Consider the following 23,552-nt stretch of genomic DNA (forward strand, 5'->3'; position numbering starts at 1 on the left):
AAAATTGCAAAGATGTCTGTGGACCACTCTTCTTTTCATACAAAGCTTCACATAGCCATTGTCACAGTATTTCAGTGAAGCATTGTAGGAGGCCACCTATAGCTGCCTCATATCTGCTGATAACATGTGGTGCAATCATGATGTCATTAATCAAATACACATACTCGGGAGATGTTGCCCAATAATGCTGTGGATTTTGATGTGTCCTCTATAATTATGTGGCTTTGTAGGATCACTTTTTGCAATGTGGAACTATGTGGCTACATGGTCGAGTTGGAAAACTGGTAGTTTAGGAATCAGTCTATAATTTTAATTAATATTGTTTTTATACTGGTTGCTGGTGAGGAGGAAAGTTAGTTATTAGTATTTTATTAATGACCTCATTCATAAGCAGCCATATCACAGTCATCACAGTCGCTCAAGAAAGTTATAATTAAGCTTTACTTGTTTAATCAGAATCGGATGATGACTCTCCTTGTCCGCAGTCTCGATGATTTGAAGCGTTCTGCAATCCTGTGTAAATCTAATGTCTTGGTTTTCTTGCATTGTGTAGTCAGTCGGGAAACCTCAGATCAAGCAGAAAGTTTGCTCTGATAGAGTTTAATTATCTGATGAAATAATGGAGCTCTTGTATCTTATAATTGCAGGTTCGTTTCCAATTCATCAGAAGTTCCCTTCTGATTACCAACGAAACGACACTTCCGTGCAAATTTCCAATTAGAGAATACATGTATAATGAAATTCCTTACACAGCTTTGATGTAAATGCTCAGTATATATTTTATTGACTAGCATACAATATATTTTCAATCTCTTTCTTCCAGTAATCACGATAGCAAAATTACAATTATTCAATGTGGCTATTCAGCACGGAGAAGATCCTAGAAGTTCCCTCAACACAACAGAGAGAATATTACAAAGAGTAATTATGCGCTCATGGAATAGTAATACACTCCTGGAAATGGAAAAAAGAACACATTGACACCGGTGTGTCAGACCCACCATACTTGCTCCGGACACTGCGAGAGGGCTGTACAAGCAATGATCACACGCACGGCACAGCGGACACACCAGGAACCGTGGTGTTGGCCGTTGAATGGCGCTAGCTGCGCAGCATTTGTGCACCGCCGCCGTCAGTGTCAGCCAGTTTGCCGTGGCATACGGAGCTCCATCGCAGTCTTTAACACTGGTAGCATGCCGCGACAGCGTGGACGTGAACCGTATGTGCAGTTGACGGACTTTGAGCGAGGGCGTATAGTGGGCATGCGGGAGGCCGGGTGGACGTACCGCCGAATTGCTCAACACGTGGGGCGTGAGGTCTCCACAGTACATCGATGTTGTCGCCAGTGGTCGGCGGAAGGTGCACGTGCCCGTCGACCTGGGACCGGACCGCAGCGATGCACGGATGCACGCCAAGACCGTAGGATCCTACGCAGTGCCGTAGGGGACCGCACCGCCACTTCCCAGCAAATTAGGGACACTGTTGCTCCTGGGGTATCGGCGAGGACCATTCGCAACCGTCTCCATGAAGCTGGGCTACGGTCCCACACACCGTTAGGCCGTCTTCTGCTCACGCCCCAACATCGTGCAGCCCGCCTCCAGTGGTGTCGCGACAGGTGTGAATGGAGCGACGAATGGAGACGTGTCGTCTTCAGCGATGAGAGTCGCTTCTGCCTTGGTGCCAATGATGGTCGTATGCGTGTTTGGCGCCGTGCAGGTGAGCGCCACAATCAGGACTGCATACGACCGAGGCACACAGGGCCAACACCCGGCATCATGGTGTGGGGAGCGATCTCCTACACTGGCCGTACACCACTGGTGATCGTCGAGGGGACACTGAATAGTGCACGGTACATCCAAACCGTCATCGAACCCATCGTTCTACCATTCCTAGACCGGCAAGGGAACTTGCTGTTCTAACAGGACAATGCACGTCCGCATGTATCCCGTGCCACCCAACGTGCTCTAGAAGTTGTAAGTCAACTACCCTGGCCAGCAAGATCTCTGGATCTGTCCCCCATTGAGCATGTTTGGGACTGGATGAAGCGTCGTCTCACGCGGTCTGCACGTCCAGCACGAACGCTGGTCCAACTGAGGCGCCAGGTGGAAATGGCATGGCAAGCCGTTCCACAGGACTACATCCAGCATCTCTACGATCGTCTCCATGGGAGAATAGCAGCCTGCATTGCTGCGAAAGGTGGATATACACTGTACTAGTGCCGACATTGTGCATGCTCTGTTGCCTGTGTCTATGTGCCTGTGGTTCTGTCAGTGTGATCATGTGATGTATCTGACCCCAGGTATGTGTCAATAAAGTTTCCCCTTCCTGGGACAATGAATTCACGGTGTTCTTATTTCAATTTCCAGGAGTGTAGTAATGTACTACTCTGTGCATCGATTTTGCGAGTATATAGATGGTCAAGTAGGAAATGTAATTCACTCATAGAATTGTGCAGGGATAATTAGTAGAATATAAAAAGATATTAGATGTCCATGTCTGAGCTAAACCCCGCAGGTATTATGCCCCTGTTGCACATGCACAACCTTGGTAGATGAAACCTTGTTAGGTATTTGTGGTGTGGAAAGAACTAAGGTACACATTTTGTGCTCAACTTGTTGGGCTGCATAATTACAATGGGCTGGCATATCCAGTGACTAGTGCAGATGGACCTGATAATGTGTGTGAGTGTCTGTCATAAGAAACTGCTGGAATAAAGTCTTATTGCTCCAGTGCACAATGACTGTGTGGCATAAAATCACTGAATAAGTCTTGTTGTTGAGGGTATTGTTCAGATCCACCAATACCATTGAAAATGTTGGTCACACAATACATCAGAATTGCATTTTCATTTATTAGACTTGCATCTGAGCATGTGAAAATGCTTTGCAGATTGCACTCATTATCATTGTTTTACAAGGTAACAAATACACTGTGCTCTGGGGACACCACTATAGCTACAGCCACAGGGAAGTTAAAAGAATTACATAAACCTGAAAAGATGGTTGACAAAAGACACTTTATTGCTAATAACACTGCACAAGCTACAAGCACATGTTTACAATTCTACAGTCAGAGTCAAACAGCTTGAAGCAAAAAATGTCTGTATTAACCCCACCTTAGGCAGATATCAGAGAGATTGCTTTGTCAGAAGCTTTACATTTGTAATGTTTTTTTCTTCACATTCTTAGCTTTCAAACACTAATTATAACATTTCCAAAATTTTACATGATAAAATATTTGAAGAAACTGTTTTTATTGCCATACTTGAAAGCAATAAGAGTTTGGGAAACATTAATACTATTTCTATTATGAAATGCATAATGAGTTGATAGGTTAATGAATATAGGTGACATATATTCAGCTTTATAATGTCATATGGAACATTACTGTGAAGCAATTCACTTTTCCGAATGAAAGTTTCCATTGCATAAAATTGCACCACAAGATGAACATACCTAATCTTTGTGTAAAGAAATTAATATAGAAATAAACATTTCCAGTGTTGTTTCACGTTACATGTATTAATCAAATGTGATATTAACCTCTGTAGTACCAACAATATTTATTGTTTTTGATGAATTTGTCTACCAGGCTGTATGATGGTTTTATTTTTTTTGAGTTAAACTTAGCTATGAAGAAAAATACTAGTACTAGTAGATACAACTTTTCATGACAAATGTCATAGTCAGTTCTTTCTGTTCTGGGCCAGTATCGCTTTAAGAAGAATATTGTTAATAAAAGTTAAAACAATTAACAAATTTCATTAGTTTAGACAAAAAATCTTTTAGCCAGTCTGCAACTATGTTTGGCTCAATAATACACTCTTGTCTTGGTGGCTATATTTTATTATTATTATTGCTCTTGATTACACATTTTACTTTAACACCATTTTCAGAGCAAATCTGTTGTGCAGAGAAGTAACATTAAAAGCATGGGACAAACTTTTATATAACCATTGTTTAGAATAATTGTGGTGATACCTAATGGACACATAGCATCTAGTCAGAGTGTAAAGCATCTTAGTCAACATCAGAATCCAAACTGGTTCCCACTGTGCAGTGCATCATAAAGTAAACATGTTCAGCCACCAGGCAGCAGTAGTGAACAAAAACATATAAACCACTCCATCTACAGGCCACAAGTGGCCCATCGGGACCATCTGACCGCCATGTCATCCTCAGGGGAGGATGCGGATAGGAGGGGCGTGGAGTCAGCACACTGCTCTCCCGATCGTTATGATGGTATTCTTGACGAAAGCCACTACTATTCAGTTGAGTAGCTCCTCAATTGACATCATGAGGCTGAGTGCCCCCCCCCCCCCCCCAAAAATGGCAACAGCGCATGGCGGCCTGGATGGTAACCCATCCAAGTGCCGACCATGCCCGACAGCACTTAACTTCGGTGATCTAATGGGAACCAGTGTAACCACTGTGGCAAGGCCATAGCCAGGTTAACAGCATATAGCAAATATAATTTCCCACATTAATGTTTAATGTGAAACAGTTATTCCCCTCCTTAAACATTCTAATCACAGCATAAACATATAATATTCTAAAGTCATTTTACAGTGTACACTATTGTGCATTGAAAGTTGTGTGACGTGAACCATGTGATGCTGCATTTACAATTTTTCTTTTTTTTTGAAATAAGAAACAAGCCTGTAGTTGTTACATGTGCAGAAAAATTGTCTGACTGTAGTATTAATACATAACTATAGCTAACAATACTACATTTATAGAGGAACATGAAGAGGGAACTTTATTTTTAGACCAGGAGAGGAAAGAAATCTTATATATGGCAACATAGATGTGGGCTCATATAAAAAAACAATGTTGACAGCGATAACACAATGATAGTAATAACAATAAAAACCATTGACAATAAAAGACACTGATTACAGTAATGACAGTGAGTAATACTGACAGTGATTCTGAGGGATTTAGATTAGAAAATAATATAAAAATACTTAAAGTAGCAGATGATTTTGCTGTTTGGGCAGCAAAATAACTGATGATGGCCAAAGTCGAGAGGATATAAAATGTAGACTGGCAATTGCAAGAAAAGCATTTCTGAAGAAGAGAAATTTGTTAACACTGAACATAGCTTTAAGTGTTGGGAAGTCTCTTTTGCAGGTACTTGTGTGGAGCACCAGCATGTGTAGAAGGGAAACATAGACAAGAAACATTTTAGAGAAGAAGAGAACAGAAACTTTTGAAATGTAGTGCTACAGAAGAATGCTGAAGATTAGATGGATACCTCATGTAAATAATGAGGATGCAATGAATAGAATTCATGACAGAACTTGACTAAAAGAAGGGATTGATTGATACGACACATTCTGAGACATCAAGGGATCACCAATTTAGTACTGGAGGGAAGTATGGGGGATAAAATTTGTAGAGGGAGACCAAGGAATGAGTACAGTGGACATATTCAGGAGGATGTAGGTTGCAGTAGTTATTTGGAGATGAAGAGTCTTGCACAATATAGAGTAGCTAGGAGAGCTGCATCAAAGCAGTCTTCAGACTAAAGACTACAACACAACAATATAAGGAATATGTACCTAACTACCTCACCAGTTGCACAACTTAAATTTCCTTTTTATGTAGTAAACACCATCTTTCATTTCAAAAAATGTAGTTTCATCAAAAGGGTAAGTTCATTGAAGATTTAATTATAAAGCTTTGTGCCACAAATTGTTCCTTGTGGCCTCGTTTTGAATTACAGGGTATCTTCGTATACCTCTTGGATGCAGTACACATCTGTGTAATTGACAGAAAATCAACTGAATGGAAGATACTAGTGATTAACCAGGTCTCTCCAGTCACTTTTACTTTAACACTGAATACTGAAATATTATTCTAGTATATCCCAAAGACAGACCCCCCATCAACAAGAATAACAAGGCAGTTCTTGAAAATGCATCATGCTGATAAAGTGATATATTTGAAACACTTCTAAAATGAATGTGGCATATACAGAATGGTGGCTAAAACTTCATTTCAATAACTGTGAGATGTCATTCGCAAATTTAAGTGTGTGTATATCAGACAGGTCAACAAGAAACAGAAACGCTATACTTTTAGAAATACATAAGAAAGTCCATTGAGTTAAAAATTGAACACCTATGCATATATTGAAAGTATTCTCCACAGTCTGATAAACTTTTAGTAGACTGCTAAACTTTTAGTAGACTGTTATATTGTACACAGTATATCACATGATGAAGTAGCTTCAGAATCATGAATTAATTTTTATTTTGTTATATTACATACATGTTACATTAAGCATAATTGCAAAATCTGTAAACTGTTTGGAATATGGTGAAGGTAACATGAATCTTATTCATTACCTCCCTCAACATCACTGAAATGCTGATGATTAAAATGTTGGATAATATTTCAGGACATATGACATAGAAAAGATATTCATAAATAATGCCCCACTTAGCTGATTAGTAGGGTATTTATATAAAAAGAAAGTAATGTAATTTTATCAGAACTTACTTGAGTATATGCATATGTTATTTGATCTGTTTTTGACTTTTGTAATACAATGTCCATTTTCTTAATTACATCAACAGTGCAGCACAAAAAATTTAGTTATAATAAATTATTTGAAACACTTTCAGATTCAGGAAGCAGTAGTATGTCTTCTCGCCTAAGCCCATCAAGTTCAGGTTACAAGTCACAGTCACAGCGCTCTGATGCAACACTGTCAGCAACACCTTCTCCAACAGCCACTCCAGCTGCACAGTTCACTTCAGTTGCTTCACCAGTAAATGTGAGTACCATGTATCCACTGTGTGAAAAGAAGCTACTTTGTTGTCATATTAACTGCTGTAACATGCTTTTAAGCTAACAACATACGAATTATAAATTAAACATAATTTCAGTCACTGTTCATAATATCTACATGTTTTTATAGTAGTTCTGACTTTGGGACTCATCATTCTAGATATAGGTTTTTAGATATTACGGTTTATTGTTTTTTCAGAACTGATACAATAATTTGCAAAAAAATAGAAACAAATAAATAATTGCACCCATTTAATGGTAATTTGTTTAAACAAACCAAAGTGAAACAAATTTGAAATATCAAACTCTGAGACAGTAGTACCAAGGCATGTCCATTCTTCAAATGAGAACTTCAGTTGAATGAATCTCAACAAAAAAATATGAGGGACTAAAATTTCTGGCAATCTGATTATGGCATGGAAATATAGAATGAAGATCAAATTTTTGCCTTGAAAGCTCAGAGGATGTACTGTCCTAAATATTTCATAAAAGACTCATACACATCATTACCAAAAATTCATAGTTTTGTAATCCTCACTTTAGGGCCAACCACCGTTATTTAACACAAGTAAACTTCTGTAACAACAAATGAAAATTGTCTGCTAGTCCATAAACCATATAATAATAATAGTTCTTGCTATAAATATCATAGGTAATAACTCCAGATAGAAATTTATTACGTGAGACCAAGCACTACTTGGTTCTGCATATATGTTGTTGTTGTTGTTGTTGTTGTCTTCAGTCCTGAGACTGGTTTGATGCAGCTCTCCTTGCCACTCTATCCTGTGCAAGCTTCTTCATCTCCCAGTACCTACCGCAAACTACATCCTTCTGAATCTGCTTAGTGTATTCATCTCTTGGTCTCCCTCTACGAATTTTACCCTCCACACTGCCCTCCAATGCTAAATTTGTGATCCCTTGATGCCTCAGAACATGTCCTACCAACCGGTCCCTTCTTCTTGTCAAGTTGTGCCACAAACTCCTCTTCTCCCCAATTCTATTCAATACCTCCTCAATAGTTATATGATCTACCCATCTAACCTTCGGTATTCTTCTGTAGCACCACCTTTCGAAAGCTTCTATTGTCTTCTTCTCCAAACTATTTATCGTCCATGTTTCACTTCCATACATGGCTACACTCCATACAAATACTTTCAGAAATGACTGCCTGACACTTCAATCTATACTCAATGTTAACAAATTTCTCTTCTTTAGAAACGCTTTCCTTGCCATTGCCAGTCTACATTTTATATCCTCTCTACTTCGACCATCATCAGTTATTTTGCTCCCCAAATAGCAAAACTCCTTTACTACTTTAAGTGTCTCATTTCCTAATCTAATTCCCTCAGCATCACCCGACTTAATTTGTCTACATTCCATTATCCTCATTTTGCTTTTGTTGATGTTCATCTTATATCCCCCTTTCGAGACACTGTCCATTCCGTTCAACTGCTGTTCCAAGTCCTTTGCTGTCTCTGGCAGAATTACAATGTCATCGGCGAACCTCAAAGTTTTTATTTCTTCTCCATGGACTTAAATACCTACTCCAAATTTTTCTTTTGTTTCCTTTACTGCTTGCTCAATATACAGATTGAATAACATCGGGGACAGGCTACAACCCTGTCTCACTCCCTTCCCAACTGCTGCTTTGCTTTCATGTCCCTCTACTCTTATAACTGCCATCTGGTTTCTGTACAAATTGTAAATAGCCTTTCACTCCCTCTATTTTACCCCTGCCACCTTTAGAATTTGAAAGAGAGTATTCCAGTCAACATTGTCAAAAGCTTTCTCTAAGTCCACAAATGCTAGAAATGTAGGTTTGCCTTTCCTTAATCTATTTTCTAAGATAAGTTGTAGGGTCAGTATATGGAAATTGTAATATTAATCCCAGTTCCACTTAAGACCACTTAAATTATTTTGTGGTGGAAACTGCATGTACATCAACTGAAGCACTGTACAGCATATGGCTAATTGATCTAGGTAAACAGCAATGGTCATTATAGTTCACTGGTAGAGGAAGTCAGCCACTACGTGGTCATACATCTGTCCACCATGGAAGTTCACATGACTAGCATGTGATATCATTAGCTTTTATGCCACTGACACCATTGCCAGATGTGGGCTATGTTGTCAGAGGCAGACATCATACTGGAAGTGGGAGAAAGAGTACATGATGATTAACCACATGCACCCCAAGGAAGTGCCTGTGAAGTCATCATGAAACTGGTCCCAAGGCTACATCAGCAGTGGACATGGAGAAAATAACTGTGGTGGGGTGGGATAGTGTGCCTGACAAACAGCATACTCTCAAACCACACATGCAACATTGTCATAAATACAAAGTCAGCTGATGTAGTGGCATGCCAGATGCTTCATTCGGAAAATCCCGTAGTAGACTTGAGGAAGGATTTAGAGCTTCCGAAGTTGCAGGGAGGATCACATCACCAACCACCACCATTCATCAGCTTGTGTGAGGAGCACTACACCTTGCTGAAACTAAATTTGGTGCTACCAATGAAAAATAACTCAAAGGGCTGTGAATTCTGAACTGGAGAACTTGGTAGTCCAACCTCAATGGACAAATTTCAAGATTTGTTGAAGAAACAGGTCACACCTGGATACTGAAACAACATCCTGGGAATCTGTAAGAAACTCATCAAGCAATTGTTCCAGTTCTCTGTCTATTTGAAACCAGTCCCCTGATGGCCATACTGAGGAAATGGACCTTCCACAAGCTGAGAAAGTGCATCCACATTTGAACAATGAGCAGGAAGGTGACAGGGAATGGAGTTTTGGAAACTGGTCAAATCGAGGGTCCATCACTGAAGGCAAAGTCTGTTATGCTTTGGCAGTTTATAAACACCAAATATTATGGGCATAACTTCCTTTTTTAAACTGTGCACTCTTCTGAACACTGAAAGGGGACTACCTTTTTATGGTGATGATTTAGAGGGCAGGCTATGAAAGCTACCTGAGTAATAAATTGTGGTTAGTAATTTACTTGTTTTAGATCTATTTGAGGGTCCTTTTGTGAGTTTGGGCATGGGCATATTCTGAATAGCATATTCTTTGGTGGTCTGAAGTCTCTCTTTGCTCAGGACATATTTTAACTGGCTGAAAGAAGGCACATAACGAAAAGTTGCATGTAAGGATTTTCTGTGCAAGGGTTGCAAAAACCAGACATAAATTGTGTAAATGTTTTAGTGTCATGCAACCAGTGACCAGAATATTGTCAAAATAATTCGCACAATATGGAATCTCTGCAACAGTCTGTTCAAGAAACATGTTGAATATATTGGGGCCACTAGCCATGTTGGAAGGCAACTTGGTACACTGATACAGTATGAAAGATATATTAAAGACTAAAATCTTCCATGGTTCTCCATCAAGAGGCAACTGAAAATATGCCTACACTAAATTGGTTTTAGAGAAGTGTTTTCTTTCTAAAATTTTTGAAAAATGTTCACCTGGATGAAGCAAATGATAAGAATCAATATATGGTTGAACACGAATGGTTTGCTGAAAGTCTCCACACAACCAAAGAGAGACCCCATATTCTAACAGTTAAGGCCACTGACAGTAGGAAATGAGGGATAAAACCTTTTGTTGTTCTTATATGTTGAGTTCAGACTTTGCCACCACCTTAATGGCTCACAAATTTGGACAAGCTTTGCTAAATCTTGAACTTGGTATTGGCTTTAAGGCAATTTAATCCTGAAAATCAATTACCTTCACAAACCAAGTTGCAAGAAGGTGTATCAATGACTTCACAGGGTACTCACAAGCTGATGCAGTGCACTACATGATGCAACAAAAACCCAGATACAGAAGATGGCCAAAAATGTTTTCAACCAACAGATCCATCACAGCCAAAAATGACAGCGTCCTAGGCATCTAATTATAAGTGACTGTCATTTGCACATGACCTAAAAGTGACACCTCATAGTGGCCGTATGCCTACAACTTTGACAGCACCATGCTGAGTGAAAGACTGCTCACACTAAAGTGTATAGACTGGTAAATGACTGAGAATGATGTGCCAGTAAAAAAGGAAGTCTCTGAAATGCCTTGCACTTTTCCATTTAACGAAGTTTTTCTTGTTTCCAGCACATAATCACTACATGAAATGTTATTAATTTGAATCAGCCCATGCCCAGTGCCTCGTATGTGTGCTTAGGCATACTTCAGTGATGTGACATCTGTATAACCACTTATAACACTCATCATTATAATGTTGTCATTACCGTCTGGGATGCAAGAAAGAACATTTTGAACAACATGGAAATAAAGCGTATCACCGTGAATGATGTGTGCTACTAATCCTCATCCCCAGAGAATGAGACCATTTGACCACCATGAAAGGAACTTGTTCGCTACTATAGAGTCTGTTATGGAAAACAGCTACACTCTATCACAATGGCTGTGTGAAGCATGTGGAATGTCAAAATTCGCTATAATAGCTTCTTGCACAGCTTTTGACATTTTATATACACACAAATTCACATTGCTTCAGCCAGAGAATGGTCAGACTGTCTTATGGCTTGCATGTGGACATCCTTGTCCAAGGATAAGTGAGTCACTATGCTATATGTTAAACTCTCTTAATGTGGTTGACTAAACACACACACACACACACACACACACACACACACACACACAAATTTTGATTTCTTACTCAATCTGCAATTCAACATGCATAACTTGGCATCTAACTTGTGTTGCCATAAGAATTCCAGCATTGCCACTAGCATATGGATTTTGTTGGAATAATGGTAGGATAGTTATGAGAACATGTTAGACAACAGTAACACAGGTGGATTAGACAAGAGGGCTAACTTTTGAACCAATTAATATAACTGTAGATTTGTAGACAGAAAAAAGACCAATTGAAAATTTGGATATTAAATATCACTTGCCAAAAAGTGCTGAGTAAGGTGCTTTTCAAATACTTTCCAGTGTTCATGATCCTCATTGAATGGCTGAAACACCATTATGGGTGATAGCATGGAACATGATTCCTATTGCTGGGTTAGCTGTTCTGCTAGAGGCTGAGAAATTTTGCACCCATTGTAATGCCTGGAGAATCAATTGTCAGTACTGTAATCAACACTTTAGGGTCATCCTCCTTTGCTGAACAGAAATAAACTTCTGTTACAACACCTTAAAATTATCTATTAGAAAAAAAAAGTTCTTGATAAAAATAATGTAAGTAATAGTTCCTGATAAAAACTGGTATGATGATTTCAAGCACTACTGCGTCATCATGCATGTATATGAGAATTACAATATTAAGCAGAGTTCCACCGTACGTCATGTGGTGGTGTAAACCACACACTCATCTGAAGAACTGTCCAATACAAGGCTATGTCAATCCAGGTAATCAGTAGGGGCAGTTGTAGTTCAATGGTAGAAGCAAACTAGATAGAAGTAACTGAGAGAGAATCAGCCATCAGATAGCCTTATATTGACTGTTACAGAATTTCACATGACCATCCTGTAATACATTTGAATTCCCTGCCAAAGATTCCCTCACTTGCTATAGGCAGTGTTATGAATATTGATATGTTTGTATCTTCTATTTTCATGTCTGTGGAATTGTTATCATAGCATTAACTTTTTGTGATAAGTGCCATTCAATTTCTTATCTACACAGAATGTAGAGCACTAGTTACAGAATACATTATAGACAATCATGTGTTTATAGATTAACTAATGATTGCAACAATTGTGCGTATTATGGAGTTCATGTAGGTAATATTTGACAGTATCAAGTAAGCCCTAGGGTTATATTTTCTGTAGTTCAGCTCTTAGTAGTAACATTAAAGTGAGATGATTAGATCATTACTGGAATTGTCATTTCTTCCTTGAGTGGCAGTAAGCTTTTGTGTGATAGGTATTATACTAATATGGATCCATTTGGCATTTGAATTGTGGTATATTGCTAATTCTGATAAAGAAACCAGAGCACTAGTAGGTAAGATAAGAATTTGTTATATGCTATTGATGTGAATGAGTATACAGTCAGTAACAGAATTCATGAGACTCTTCATCTTAACATTATCCTGCCTCTGATATACCATTACATGCAAGGAAATGAAGTGCTTCCAACATATTGTGTACAATCATGAAGTCAAAAAACTATCTGAATATTGTCAGGTTGTTTGGCATCATGTGGGAGACTATATTGTTGTTGATTAATTTATCTCTTATGCTTATCTGTTGTGTTCACAAGCTAATGAAAAAACACTCTTTAGTATGTACTGTACCAATACAAATGATTTAAAACTTATCATAACAGTGCTATGAAAAAAGTACTTTCTAATACAACAAACTACCCAAGACTGTCAAGAATTAACAGCATAATACACACTTTTGTCCTCAAAATGGTCTGTGTTTATGTTCATTCCACAATCATGCTGAAGTAGCATTACAGAAAGGACTACCACAAAAGTCTGAAAATGTAGTACCAGGGACAGTGTGAGTAGGATGATGTGGTCCAGTTAGCAAATTATTCAGTGTCTCAATTAAGTCAGTACAACTGACACAAGCAGAAAAAGCAGCCGGCCGCGGTGGTCTAGCAGTTCTAGGCACTCAGTCCGGAGCCGCGCGACTGCTACGGTCGCAGGTTCGAATTCTGCCTCGGGCATGGACGTGTGTGATGTCCTTAGGTTAGTTAGATTTAAGTAGTTCTAAGTTCTAGGGGACTGATGACCATAGATGTTAAGTCCCATAGTGCTCAGAGCCAGCCAGAAAAAGCAGGCATTAACAAGTGTGCAACTTTTCAAAATTTTCCCCATTAGAAGTGCAGGTTACAGAATCAGGGTAGTGACAAAACTCATGGGGGAGAAGCTGTCTTAAGATTTCTTTACTGCTTGTTGATCTGGCTGCTAGTGGTTCTTTCACAGAAGAGATAAAACCCTTGTCTCCAGTGAGATTAGAACTGAAAATTAACATGGTCTTTCCCTTAAAGAGCCAACATTTTACCACAAAACTAGCATACAGCTGTAGCCAAAATTACTCCCTTGTTGTCCCAGTGATGGCTGAGTTGGAGAATTAACAATATTTATGGCAGAGTAATCTGCAGTTTCTGGTTGAACAAGCTACCTGGACTCAAAAATATAAATTTGTTACCTCCATGTCATCCTTTAAGTGAGAATCATTCAGAATGTTTAATCTAAATGACAAGAAAATATTTAGTGAATTTATCAGGATAAACATGAACCACTGCAGGAAGAAAATCACCAGTCAGATAGTTGGCAAATGAATTCTACAATCTTGCCAGTTCTCCATTAGACTAGTGACAGACAGATTGTGTTTGCTCAGTTGATATGCAGAGTGCTGACATGTTGACTGGGAGCAAAAATACGTAGTATAGGTCAATGAGTTTTGTTCACATTCCAGTAACAATGATTTGGAACAAAACTATGGTTATGAATAATATCCAGCTGCGCTGACTGCGACTGTAATGTTATAAATAAAGAGCAAGGGAAATTATTCAGGTTACTCTCTTCTTCAGGAGCTGTCATATCTATTTTTGTTTTTTGTCTTAAGTGAACTGCAAGCTAAAGAACTCATTCACCAGAACCTATTAGCTTACTTAGCATCACCAGGCACTATTAACTTTATGGGTAAATAACATTTATTTTAATATTATATTCTTTAAAAAAGTTTTCCTTATGAAGCCATCATTTTCACCATCTCTAACACATAATAACACAAATGAGAAGACAACATAACACTGATTACAAAATACGAACATCCACAAAGAAAGTTTATAAACTGTGAATAACTTATAGTTTCAGATTGCAAACGCAAACTGTGCAAGGAAATCTTATGGAAAGACCAAAAAATATGACTCAAAAGCCACAAAGAAAATTAAACAAGTCAATGGTTGCAGTCCAAGTTCTATTTCAACTTCTTATAACGTGAAAGGAGAAGCAATTGGGATGAGAATGCAAAACAAAGGACAGTAATGTAACAACTACACTCCTGGAAATGGAAAAAAGAACACATTGACACCGGTGTGTCAGACCCACCATACTTGCTCCGGACACTGCGAGAGGGCTGTACAAGCAATGATCACACGCACGGCACAGCGGACACACCAGGAACCGCAGTGTTGGCCGTCGAATGGCGCTAGCTGCGCAGCATTTGTGCACCGCCGCCGTCAGTGTCAGCCAGTTTGCCGTGGCATACGGAGCTCCATCGCAGTCTTTAACACTGGTAGCATGCCGCGACAGCGTGGACGTGAACCGTATGTGCAGTTGACGGACTTTGAGCGAGGGCGTATAGTGGGCATGCGGGAGGCCGGGTGGACGTACCGCCGAATTGCTCAACACGTGGGGCGTGAGGTCTCCACAGTACATCGATGTTGTTGCCAGTGGTCGGCGGAAGGTGCACGTGCCCGTCGATCTGGGACCGGACCGCAGCGACGCACGGATGCACGCCAAGACCGTAGGATCCTACGCAGTGCCGTAGGGGACCGCACCGCCACTTCCCAGCAAATTAGGGACACTGTTGCTCCTGGGGTATCGGCGAGGACCATTCGCAACCGTCTCCATGAAGCTGGGCTACGGTCCCGCACACCGTTAGGCCGTCTTCCGCTCACGCCCCAACATGGTGCAGCCCGCCTCCAGTGGTGTCGCGACAGGCGTGAATGGAGGGACGAATGGAGACGTGTCGTCTTCAGCGATGAGAGTCGCTTCTGCCTTGGTGCCAATGATGGTCGTATGCATGTTTGGCGTCGTGCAAGTGAGCGCCACAATCAGGACTGCATACGACCGAGGCACACAGGGCCAACACCCGGCATCACGGTGTGGGGAGCAATCTCCTACACTGGCCGTACACCACTGGTGATCGTGGAGGGGACACTGAATAGTGCACGGTACATCCAAACCGTCATCGAACCCATCGTTCTACCATTCCTAGACCGGCAAGGGAACTTGCTGTTCCAACAGGACAATGCACGTCCGCATGTATCCCGTGCCACCCAACGTGCTCTAGAAGGTGTAAGTCAACTACCCTGGCCAGCAAGATCTCCGGATCTGTCCCCCATTGAGCATGTTTGGGACTGGATGAAGCGTCGTCTCACGCGGTCTGCACGTCCAGCACGAACGCTGGTCCAACTGAGGCGCCAGGTGGAAATGGCATGGCAAGCCGTTCCACAGGACTACATCCAGCATCTCTACGATCGTCTCCATGGGAGAATAGCAGCCTGCATTGCTGCGAAAGGTGGATATACACTGTACTAGTGCCGACATTGTGCATGCTCTGTTGCCTGTGTCTATGTGCCTGTGGTTCTGTCAGTGTGATCATGTGATGTATCTGACGCCAGGAATGTGTCAATAAAGTTTCCCCTTCCTGGGACAATGAATTCACGGTGTTCTTATTTCAATTTCCAGGAGTGTATATCATTCTTAAGCAAAACTGTGATACATTCTATAAAGATCAAACAGATGAAAACTGTCATCTACTTGTTACAATTACATGATGATGTTTTGTCAATAAAAGTGAAAAACACTTGATGAATGAACTTGTCATTTCCCAGACAGCTTAAGACAGGGAGGAGCCAAAGTAACAAGATGAGGTTACCCTAGGTGAGCTTGGAGCAGAATTTCTATGCAGTACTCACAGTTGGCACCTTTTGCTCATAGTTTATTTCCCAGTACTTTCACACTTACGACACCTCTATGCTATCACAACAGTCATATGTCAACTACCAAATTGTGTTAAGGCAAACTGTAATGTTAAATATTACGGTACCTGTGGCTGAACCTAACTCAGTGGACAACAATAATTGTAATTTCATTTTATCGTGAAGACTATTGAAAAGACTCAATAATGCTGGCCTAGGCAGCTAGAGACTGTTGTCATGGGTGTGTGTGAAATGAATTTGTGTGTTTGTGTGTGTGTGTGTGTGTGTGTGTGTGTGTGTGTGTTTATTTTCTGTCTATCTTGCCTGTTTGGCCAAAAGCTTTATTTGACAGTTTTTTTGTTGTGCCTATCTGTGACTCAGCAGGTCCCCTATACAGTTAGTAGCAACAATCCTTTTCATAATATTGTCATTATTCCATCCTGGCTTTTCCATTGTTTAACAATTCTGTCCACAACACATCAACTTGTCTTCTGATGCAATTGCTCATTGACTCTTACTTAACTATAAGTTGAGGGTCAGATAAGTAGGGCAAAACCAGAAGGACAAACAGACATGGAGAACAGACACCTCACTCTGTACATCACCATGGAATAACTTGAAAATGTTGAATATTGGTAAGGGAATGAGGTTGATGAAATAGATTAAGCATTTCAGGAGAATACCAGAATCAAAGCTTCAGTAAGCACTTCCATTTTGAAATTGCCCCTACACAGCATACGTTTCATTGAACACCTCTTCAAAGTGTTTTAGACACTTACTTTGATGACATGAAGTCACAGTGGGCAGTGCCCACCACCTGATAGTGTTGTCATTGCAGTCCCACTGTGATGAAGCATGTGATCTCACCAAGTGACACAATTATTGCACTATCCAAAAAATCTGTGGTCAGTCACAGATCAATGCTCTTAATCTTGGTACTAATGAAATGGTTTAGATAAGGCTCACCAGTAACACCTTGAGCTGCAAGATGAGGATAAACAAGTCATCAGTTATATACCACCATCCTCTCTCTAGCAGTCGGATTAATTCCACATATTTTTCAAATTGATGCAACTGAACGGGAAACATGCATTACTTCTAGTCTCCACATGAAACCCAGCTAGCACCCTGCTGTATCATCAGAAAGTGTGGCTAAAAAGGGAAACCCACCAGAGATCACACAGTCAAAACATCACGTGCTGAAAGAAGGGTGAAATTAAAGTAACATCTATATTGGTGCCAACACTCAACAGTTTGTAAGAAAATGGTACTCCTTTTGGTGTCTCAGAAGTATGTAACATCAATGACATCAGAATTTAGTGACATTGAGTAATGCAGTGGGACTATTGATAAAAGAAATAAGAGTTTCAAAGCCTATTAAAAATACATTTTATCACCATTAAACGTATATAACATTATACAGGGTGATTCAAAAAGAATACCACAACTTTAGGAATTTAAAACTCTGCAACGACAAAAGGCAGAGCTAAGCACTATCTGTTGGTGAATTAAGGGAGCTATAAAGTTTCATTTAGTTGTACATTTGTTCGCTTGAGGCGCTGTTGACTAGGCGTCAGCGTCAGTTGATGCTAAGATGGCGACCGCTCAACAGAAAGCTTTTTGTGTTATTGAGTACGGCAGAAGTGAATCGACGACAGTTGTTCAGCGTGCATTTCGAACGAAGTATGGTGTTAAACCTCCTGATAGGTGGTGTATTAAATGTTGGTATAAACAGTTTACAGAGAATGGGTGTTTGTGCAAAGGGAAAAGTTCTGGACGGCCGAGAACGAGTGATGAAAATGTAGCACGCATCCAGCAAGCATTTGTTCGCAGCCCAGGAAAATCGACTCGCAGAGCTAGCAGAGAGCTGCAAATTCCACAATCAACTGTATGGAGAGTCCTACGAAAAAGGTTAGTTATGAAACCTTATCGTCTGAAATTGGTTCAAGCACTGTCTGCAGCTGATAAGATTAAAAGAATCGATTTCTGTGATTTTATCCTTGCTCAAATGGAAACAGATGAATCTTTTGTTTCAAAGATTGTGTTTAGTGATGAAGCAACTTTCCACACTAACGGGAAAGTCAACCGTCACAATGTCTGTATATGGGGCACTGAGAATCCACGGGAAACAACTCAGTATGAACATGACTCGCCTAAGGTGAACGTTTTCTGTGTCATTTCAGCCAATAAAGTTTTTGGTCCCTTTTTCTTCGAAGGTGCTACTGTAACTGGACTACAGTATCTGGAGATGTTAGAGAATTGGCTGTTCCCTCAGCTCGAACAAGAAGCACAACAATTCATATTTCAGCAGGATGGAGCGCCACCACATTGGCACTTATCTGTCCGTAACTACCTGAATGTCAACTACCCGAGGCGATGGATCGGCCGCCAGGCAGCCCGTGACAGAGCACTTCATCACTGGCCTCCGAGAAGCCCTGATCTTAGCCCCTGCGATTTTTTCTTATGGGGGTATGTTAAGGATATGGTGTTTCAGCCAGCTCTCCCAGCCACCATTGATGATTTGAAACGAGAAATAACAGCAGCTATCCAAACTGTTACGCCTGATATGCTACAGAGAGTGTGGAACGAGTTGGAGTATCGGGTTGATATTGCTCGTGTGTCTGGAGGGGGCCATATTGAACATCTCTGAACTTGTTTTTGAGTGAAAAAAAACCTTTTTAAATACTCTTTGTAATGATGTATAACAGAAGGTTATATTATGTTTCTTTCATTAAATACACATTTTTAAAGTTGTGGTATTCTTTTTGAATCACCCTGTATAATTAACAGAAATTGAAAACAAAAATATATAAATTCTATTATTTCATTGTTTGTTTTGATATTTTTACTTCTATACTTAAAGAGAACCATTGCATTTCCCAGCATGATATATATCATAAAAACAGTCAAAGCATATAAATTCAGAGGATGCTGCAGTCGCATTTTTTAGTGGAAATATCATTAGGAAAAGCAACATCATTAACATGCTAAATACCTCGCACTCCGACAATAATTTTGTATCAGAGCAAAAAATATCAAATCATTTTCTCAAAATGCAGAGCCAGCAACTGATTGCAGATCCAGCAGAGTATTTTATTAATTACATCACTTCTACCTGTGATTACCATTTACTGTGCAATGAGAATAGGGCACTTGTGTGATGTGTGACTGTAATTCTTTGCCCGTTGTAGTGATAAAAATATATGTAATAGGACAATATCCCAGTTTCATTGGCAACCAGGCCATTGTATAAGTAGGAATGACTTTGCTCATCCCGTGAGTCAATAACGTACAGAAGTGGCTCTATTTTTACATAGGATCCAAAAACTGATGATAGATTTGTTTGTTTCATTTGGCTGACAGCTATTCCTTTAACTTTGTCACCTCAGAATGATAATGTTCTCTTACTAGTGAAGTGATGCATTTTGTTTGATCCATACATATAAAAGCAAAGCAGGGCTGAATTCAAGATCTGTAGTGGACATTTGAAATGGAAACAGTTTAGCTGTTCCCAACAATTCATTAACAAACACTTATATTTGGTGCTGACATATTTGGTATTTGGTGACATGATGTTGCCAAATTCTATGTTTCCGCTTCAAAGAATAGTATGAGGTGTTTGAGACTCTGCGTTCAAAACCTTCAAACAGCAGAGAGGCACTGCACCCATTGCCCACTGCCACAGTGCTTGTGTAGTAATCACATCTCTGTTGTTTCTAGCCTCTGTAAAACCATCAAACATTCATGAGTTGTTCATTTTATAGTTATCCTGAGTGATTCCTCCTCTTTTCACTTGGGTCCTTCTTCAAGATAGCTGTTTTGTCATTCTGAGCTGGTGCACTTGTACACTGCTCAGTATGGATTAACACTTTCTAAAAAAAATGTTACTATCAGTTTATGTTTATCTTCAAGACGTCAGTGGCAAATTTGGTCCTTGAGACCAACAAGACACAAACCAGTTAATTAAATGCCATCATGATGGATATTAAATAGCCACAAAATCTGGAAAGCTCACAAAAGATAACTTTCTACAAAGTTTTGTGCTCTTACGTACACTGATGAGCCAAAACATTATGATCACCAGCATAATATCTTGTTTGTCTGTCTTTGGAACAAAATACATAACTGATTCTGTGTATCATGGATCTGACAGGTTGTTGGTAGGTTTGTGGAGGTATATGGCATTAAATATCTACACACAGGTCATGTAATTAGCATGAATAACAAACTACTGATTGGTATAAACAGTGATAGTGCCCAATAGCAGCCCAGATGGGTTCCATAGGATTTACATCAGGCAAATCTGGTTGCTGAGACATCATTGTGAGTTCATTAAAGTGCTCCTAAAACCACTGTAGTATGGTTGTGACTCCTAGATACTGACAATTATACTGCTGAAAAATGGCATCGCCTTCAGGGAAGACATCAAGGATGAAGGGATGCAGGTTGTTCACAACTGTCAGCATGTCTTCAACTACTACCACAAGTCCCATGCAAGCACAGGACACTGTCTCCCATAGCTTAATATTGCTCCCTCCAGCCTGTGACCATGGTGCACTGCACATTTTGAGTTGCCGTTCACCTCAATGGCAGCGGTTGTGGAGATGACCATGACCTAATGTGATTCACTTGAATAGCAGATACTTTTCCACTGATGAACAGTCAAATACTGAGGGTCCTGTGCCCACTGCAGTCATAATTGATGACGTCATTGGGTCACCATGTGTATATGTAGGGGTGATCTGCTGCGGAGCTCCATGTTCAACAATGTACAATGAACGGTGTGTTCCGAAAGAGTTGTGTGTGCACCGGTATTGTGCTCTTTCAACAGAGGTGCTACAGATCACCATCTGCGCTACTTCACCAAGCAGACAAGTCTCCAAGTCCCTCTGGATTTTTATGCTTTGAATTTTTTTTTATGATATATATCATGCAAGAGGAATTCACTGGCTCTTTTTAAGTATAAAAGTAAAAAATCAAAGCAGTCAATTAAATAATAGAATTCATATGTTTTTCATTTTAATTACTGTTCATTATATAAGGTTATATAAGATTAATAGTGATAAAATTTATTTTTAATGTGGTTTGAAATGGTTATATCCTTTATTAACAATCCCATTGTTTTTCTCAATGTTACAAAAATGTTGGTGTCATTGATCTTACACACTTCTGCAACACCAAGACACACACACATAAACAATGGTATTTGAACACAGTGTGGAAAAATTTCAAATCTTTGCTCTTAGCCACTACACTAGTATCAAAACTTTGACTTTCATTTTCTTGCAAACTGTTGAGAGTTGTCACCTAAGACAAAATAGGTGATCCGTTATTTTCACCCTTCTTTCACCAAGTGGAATTTTTTCTGTGTCAGAGGGTGATCTATGGTATTTCCCTTTTTTAGCCACACTGGTGAGCCTTAGGTAAACCATTTCATTCGTATCAAGGCAAAGGGCGTTGATCTGGGTCTTACTACAAATTTTTCGAATAATGGACTAATTGTGTCACTTAGTGTGACTACATACTACATCACAGTGGGACTGCAATGATAATAGTATTGGGTGGTGAATCAATACTGTAGCTGTGCAGCAGTGGTTTTCTTTCCCTATGTATGTGCAATATGTTACATTTATTTATATTCAGTGTCAACTGCTAGAACCTGCACCATTCATCAGTCCTCTGTATGTCATTCTGTAAATTGATGCCGTATTCTAGTGTTGATACTGCTTTATAGACAAATTCATGATCTGAAAATATTCTTAAAGAGCTTATTACACTTTATACTAGATCATTTCTTCCTAGGGGTAATCCAGAAATTACCTTTACATCTGTTGATTTTGCCCTGTTAAGAGTGATGTGTTGAGTTCTACCTGCAAGGAAGTCTTGAATGCAGTCACATACCTGGTTAATGCTCACTAAGCGTATATTGTTTTGACTAAATGGCAGTGTGGGACAGTGTAAAATACCTTCCTGAAGTGAAGGAACTTGGCATCAACCTGAGTTCCATTGTCTACAGTGCCAACAGAGTGAGCTGAGTTTTGCAAGAGCTCTGTCTGTGGAATTCATGTTGGTTTTTTATAGCAGAGGTTTTTGTTGTCCAAAAACATCAATATTCTTGAACATATAACATTTTTCATAATTATTCAATGAATTTACATCAATGATATAGGGCTATAATTATGTGTATCTGTTGTATGACCCTTCTCAACAATGGGAATGACCAACTGTCTTCTCTAGTCACTGGTTACCAATCATACCTCCAACAAACTATAGGAAACTGTTACTGGAAGGTGAACAAGTTCATTCACAGATTCTTTGTAGAATCTTGCAAGTATCTCATCTGGTTCTGATGCCATTCCTCTATCAAGCAATTGTAGTTCCTTTCTGTTCCCTAGAATGTTACCTCAGTAACTGCCATTTTGACATTCATATGATAATTGAAATGAGTAGTGGTAATAAAACTTTTCAAAATTTGTGTTTCCTCTTCTACATGCAAGGAGAGAAGGAAGGAATAGAAAACATAAGCTTTTCATGCACAAATTTCTTGTACATTACTTGTAGAAATATATTTCCTGGCTGTTTTTTCTCTCCCTGTAGTAGTTCCCATGCTGTATACTGAACATTCATAAGCATAGTTAGCCATTGCATCTGTCTGCTGATCTTCATCTATACCTACGTTTACACAGATATTCCACAAGCCACCGTGTGGAGTGTGGCAGAGGGCACCCTGTACCACTACTAGTCATTTCCTTTCCTGTTACACTTGTAAATAGAGTGAGGGGAAAATGACTGTCTATATGCCTCTGTATGAGCCCTAATTTCTCATAGCCTATCTTTGTGGTCCTTATGGGCAATGTATATTGGTGGCAGTAGAATCGCTTAGCAGTCCACTTCAAATGCCAGTTCTCTAAATTTTCCCAATAGTGTTTCTCAAAATGAATGTGACCTTCCCTCCAAGGTTCCCATTTGGATTCCGAAAGCATCTCCAGACACTTATGTGTTGTTCAAACCTACTGGTGACAAATCTAGCAGCCCACCTCTGAATTTCTTCAATATCTTCCTTCAGTTCAATCTGGTATGGATCCCAAGCACTTGAGCAGAAGTCAAGAATATGTTGCACC

General features: G+C 39.7%; 1 protein-coding gene across 5 annotated transcripts in view; it reads left to right on the forward strand.

Annotated features, from left to right (window-relative positions):
• Window positions 1-23,552, forward strand: part of LOC124555769 (cAMP-regulated phosphoprotein 21) — a 989,726-nt gene that overhangs the window by 815,083 nt on the left and 151,091 nt on the right. For all 5 annotated transcript variants that reach the window (XM_047129817.1, XM_047129815.1, XM_047129818.1 and 2 more), the window contains one exon: window positions 6,632-6,783. In XM_047129817.1, the coding sequence (XP_046985773.1) occupies window positions 6,632-6,783 (152 nt within the window). The remainder of the gene's footprint in view (window positions 1-6,631; window positions 6,784-23,552) is intronic.

This window comes from Schistocerca americana, chromosome X (assembly GCF_021461395.2).
Source record: "Schistocerca americana isolate TAMUIC-IGC-003095 chromosome X, iqSchAmer2.1, whole genome shotgun sequence".
Lineage (NCBI taxonomy): Eukaryota > Metazoa > Arthropoda > Insecta > Orthoptera > Acrididae > Schistocerca > Schistocerca americana.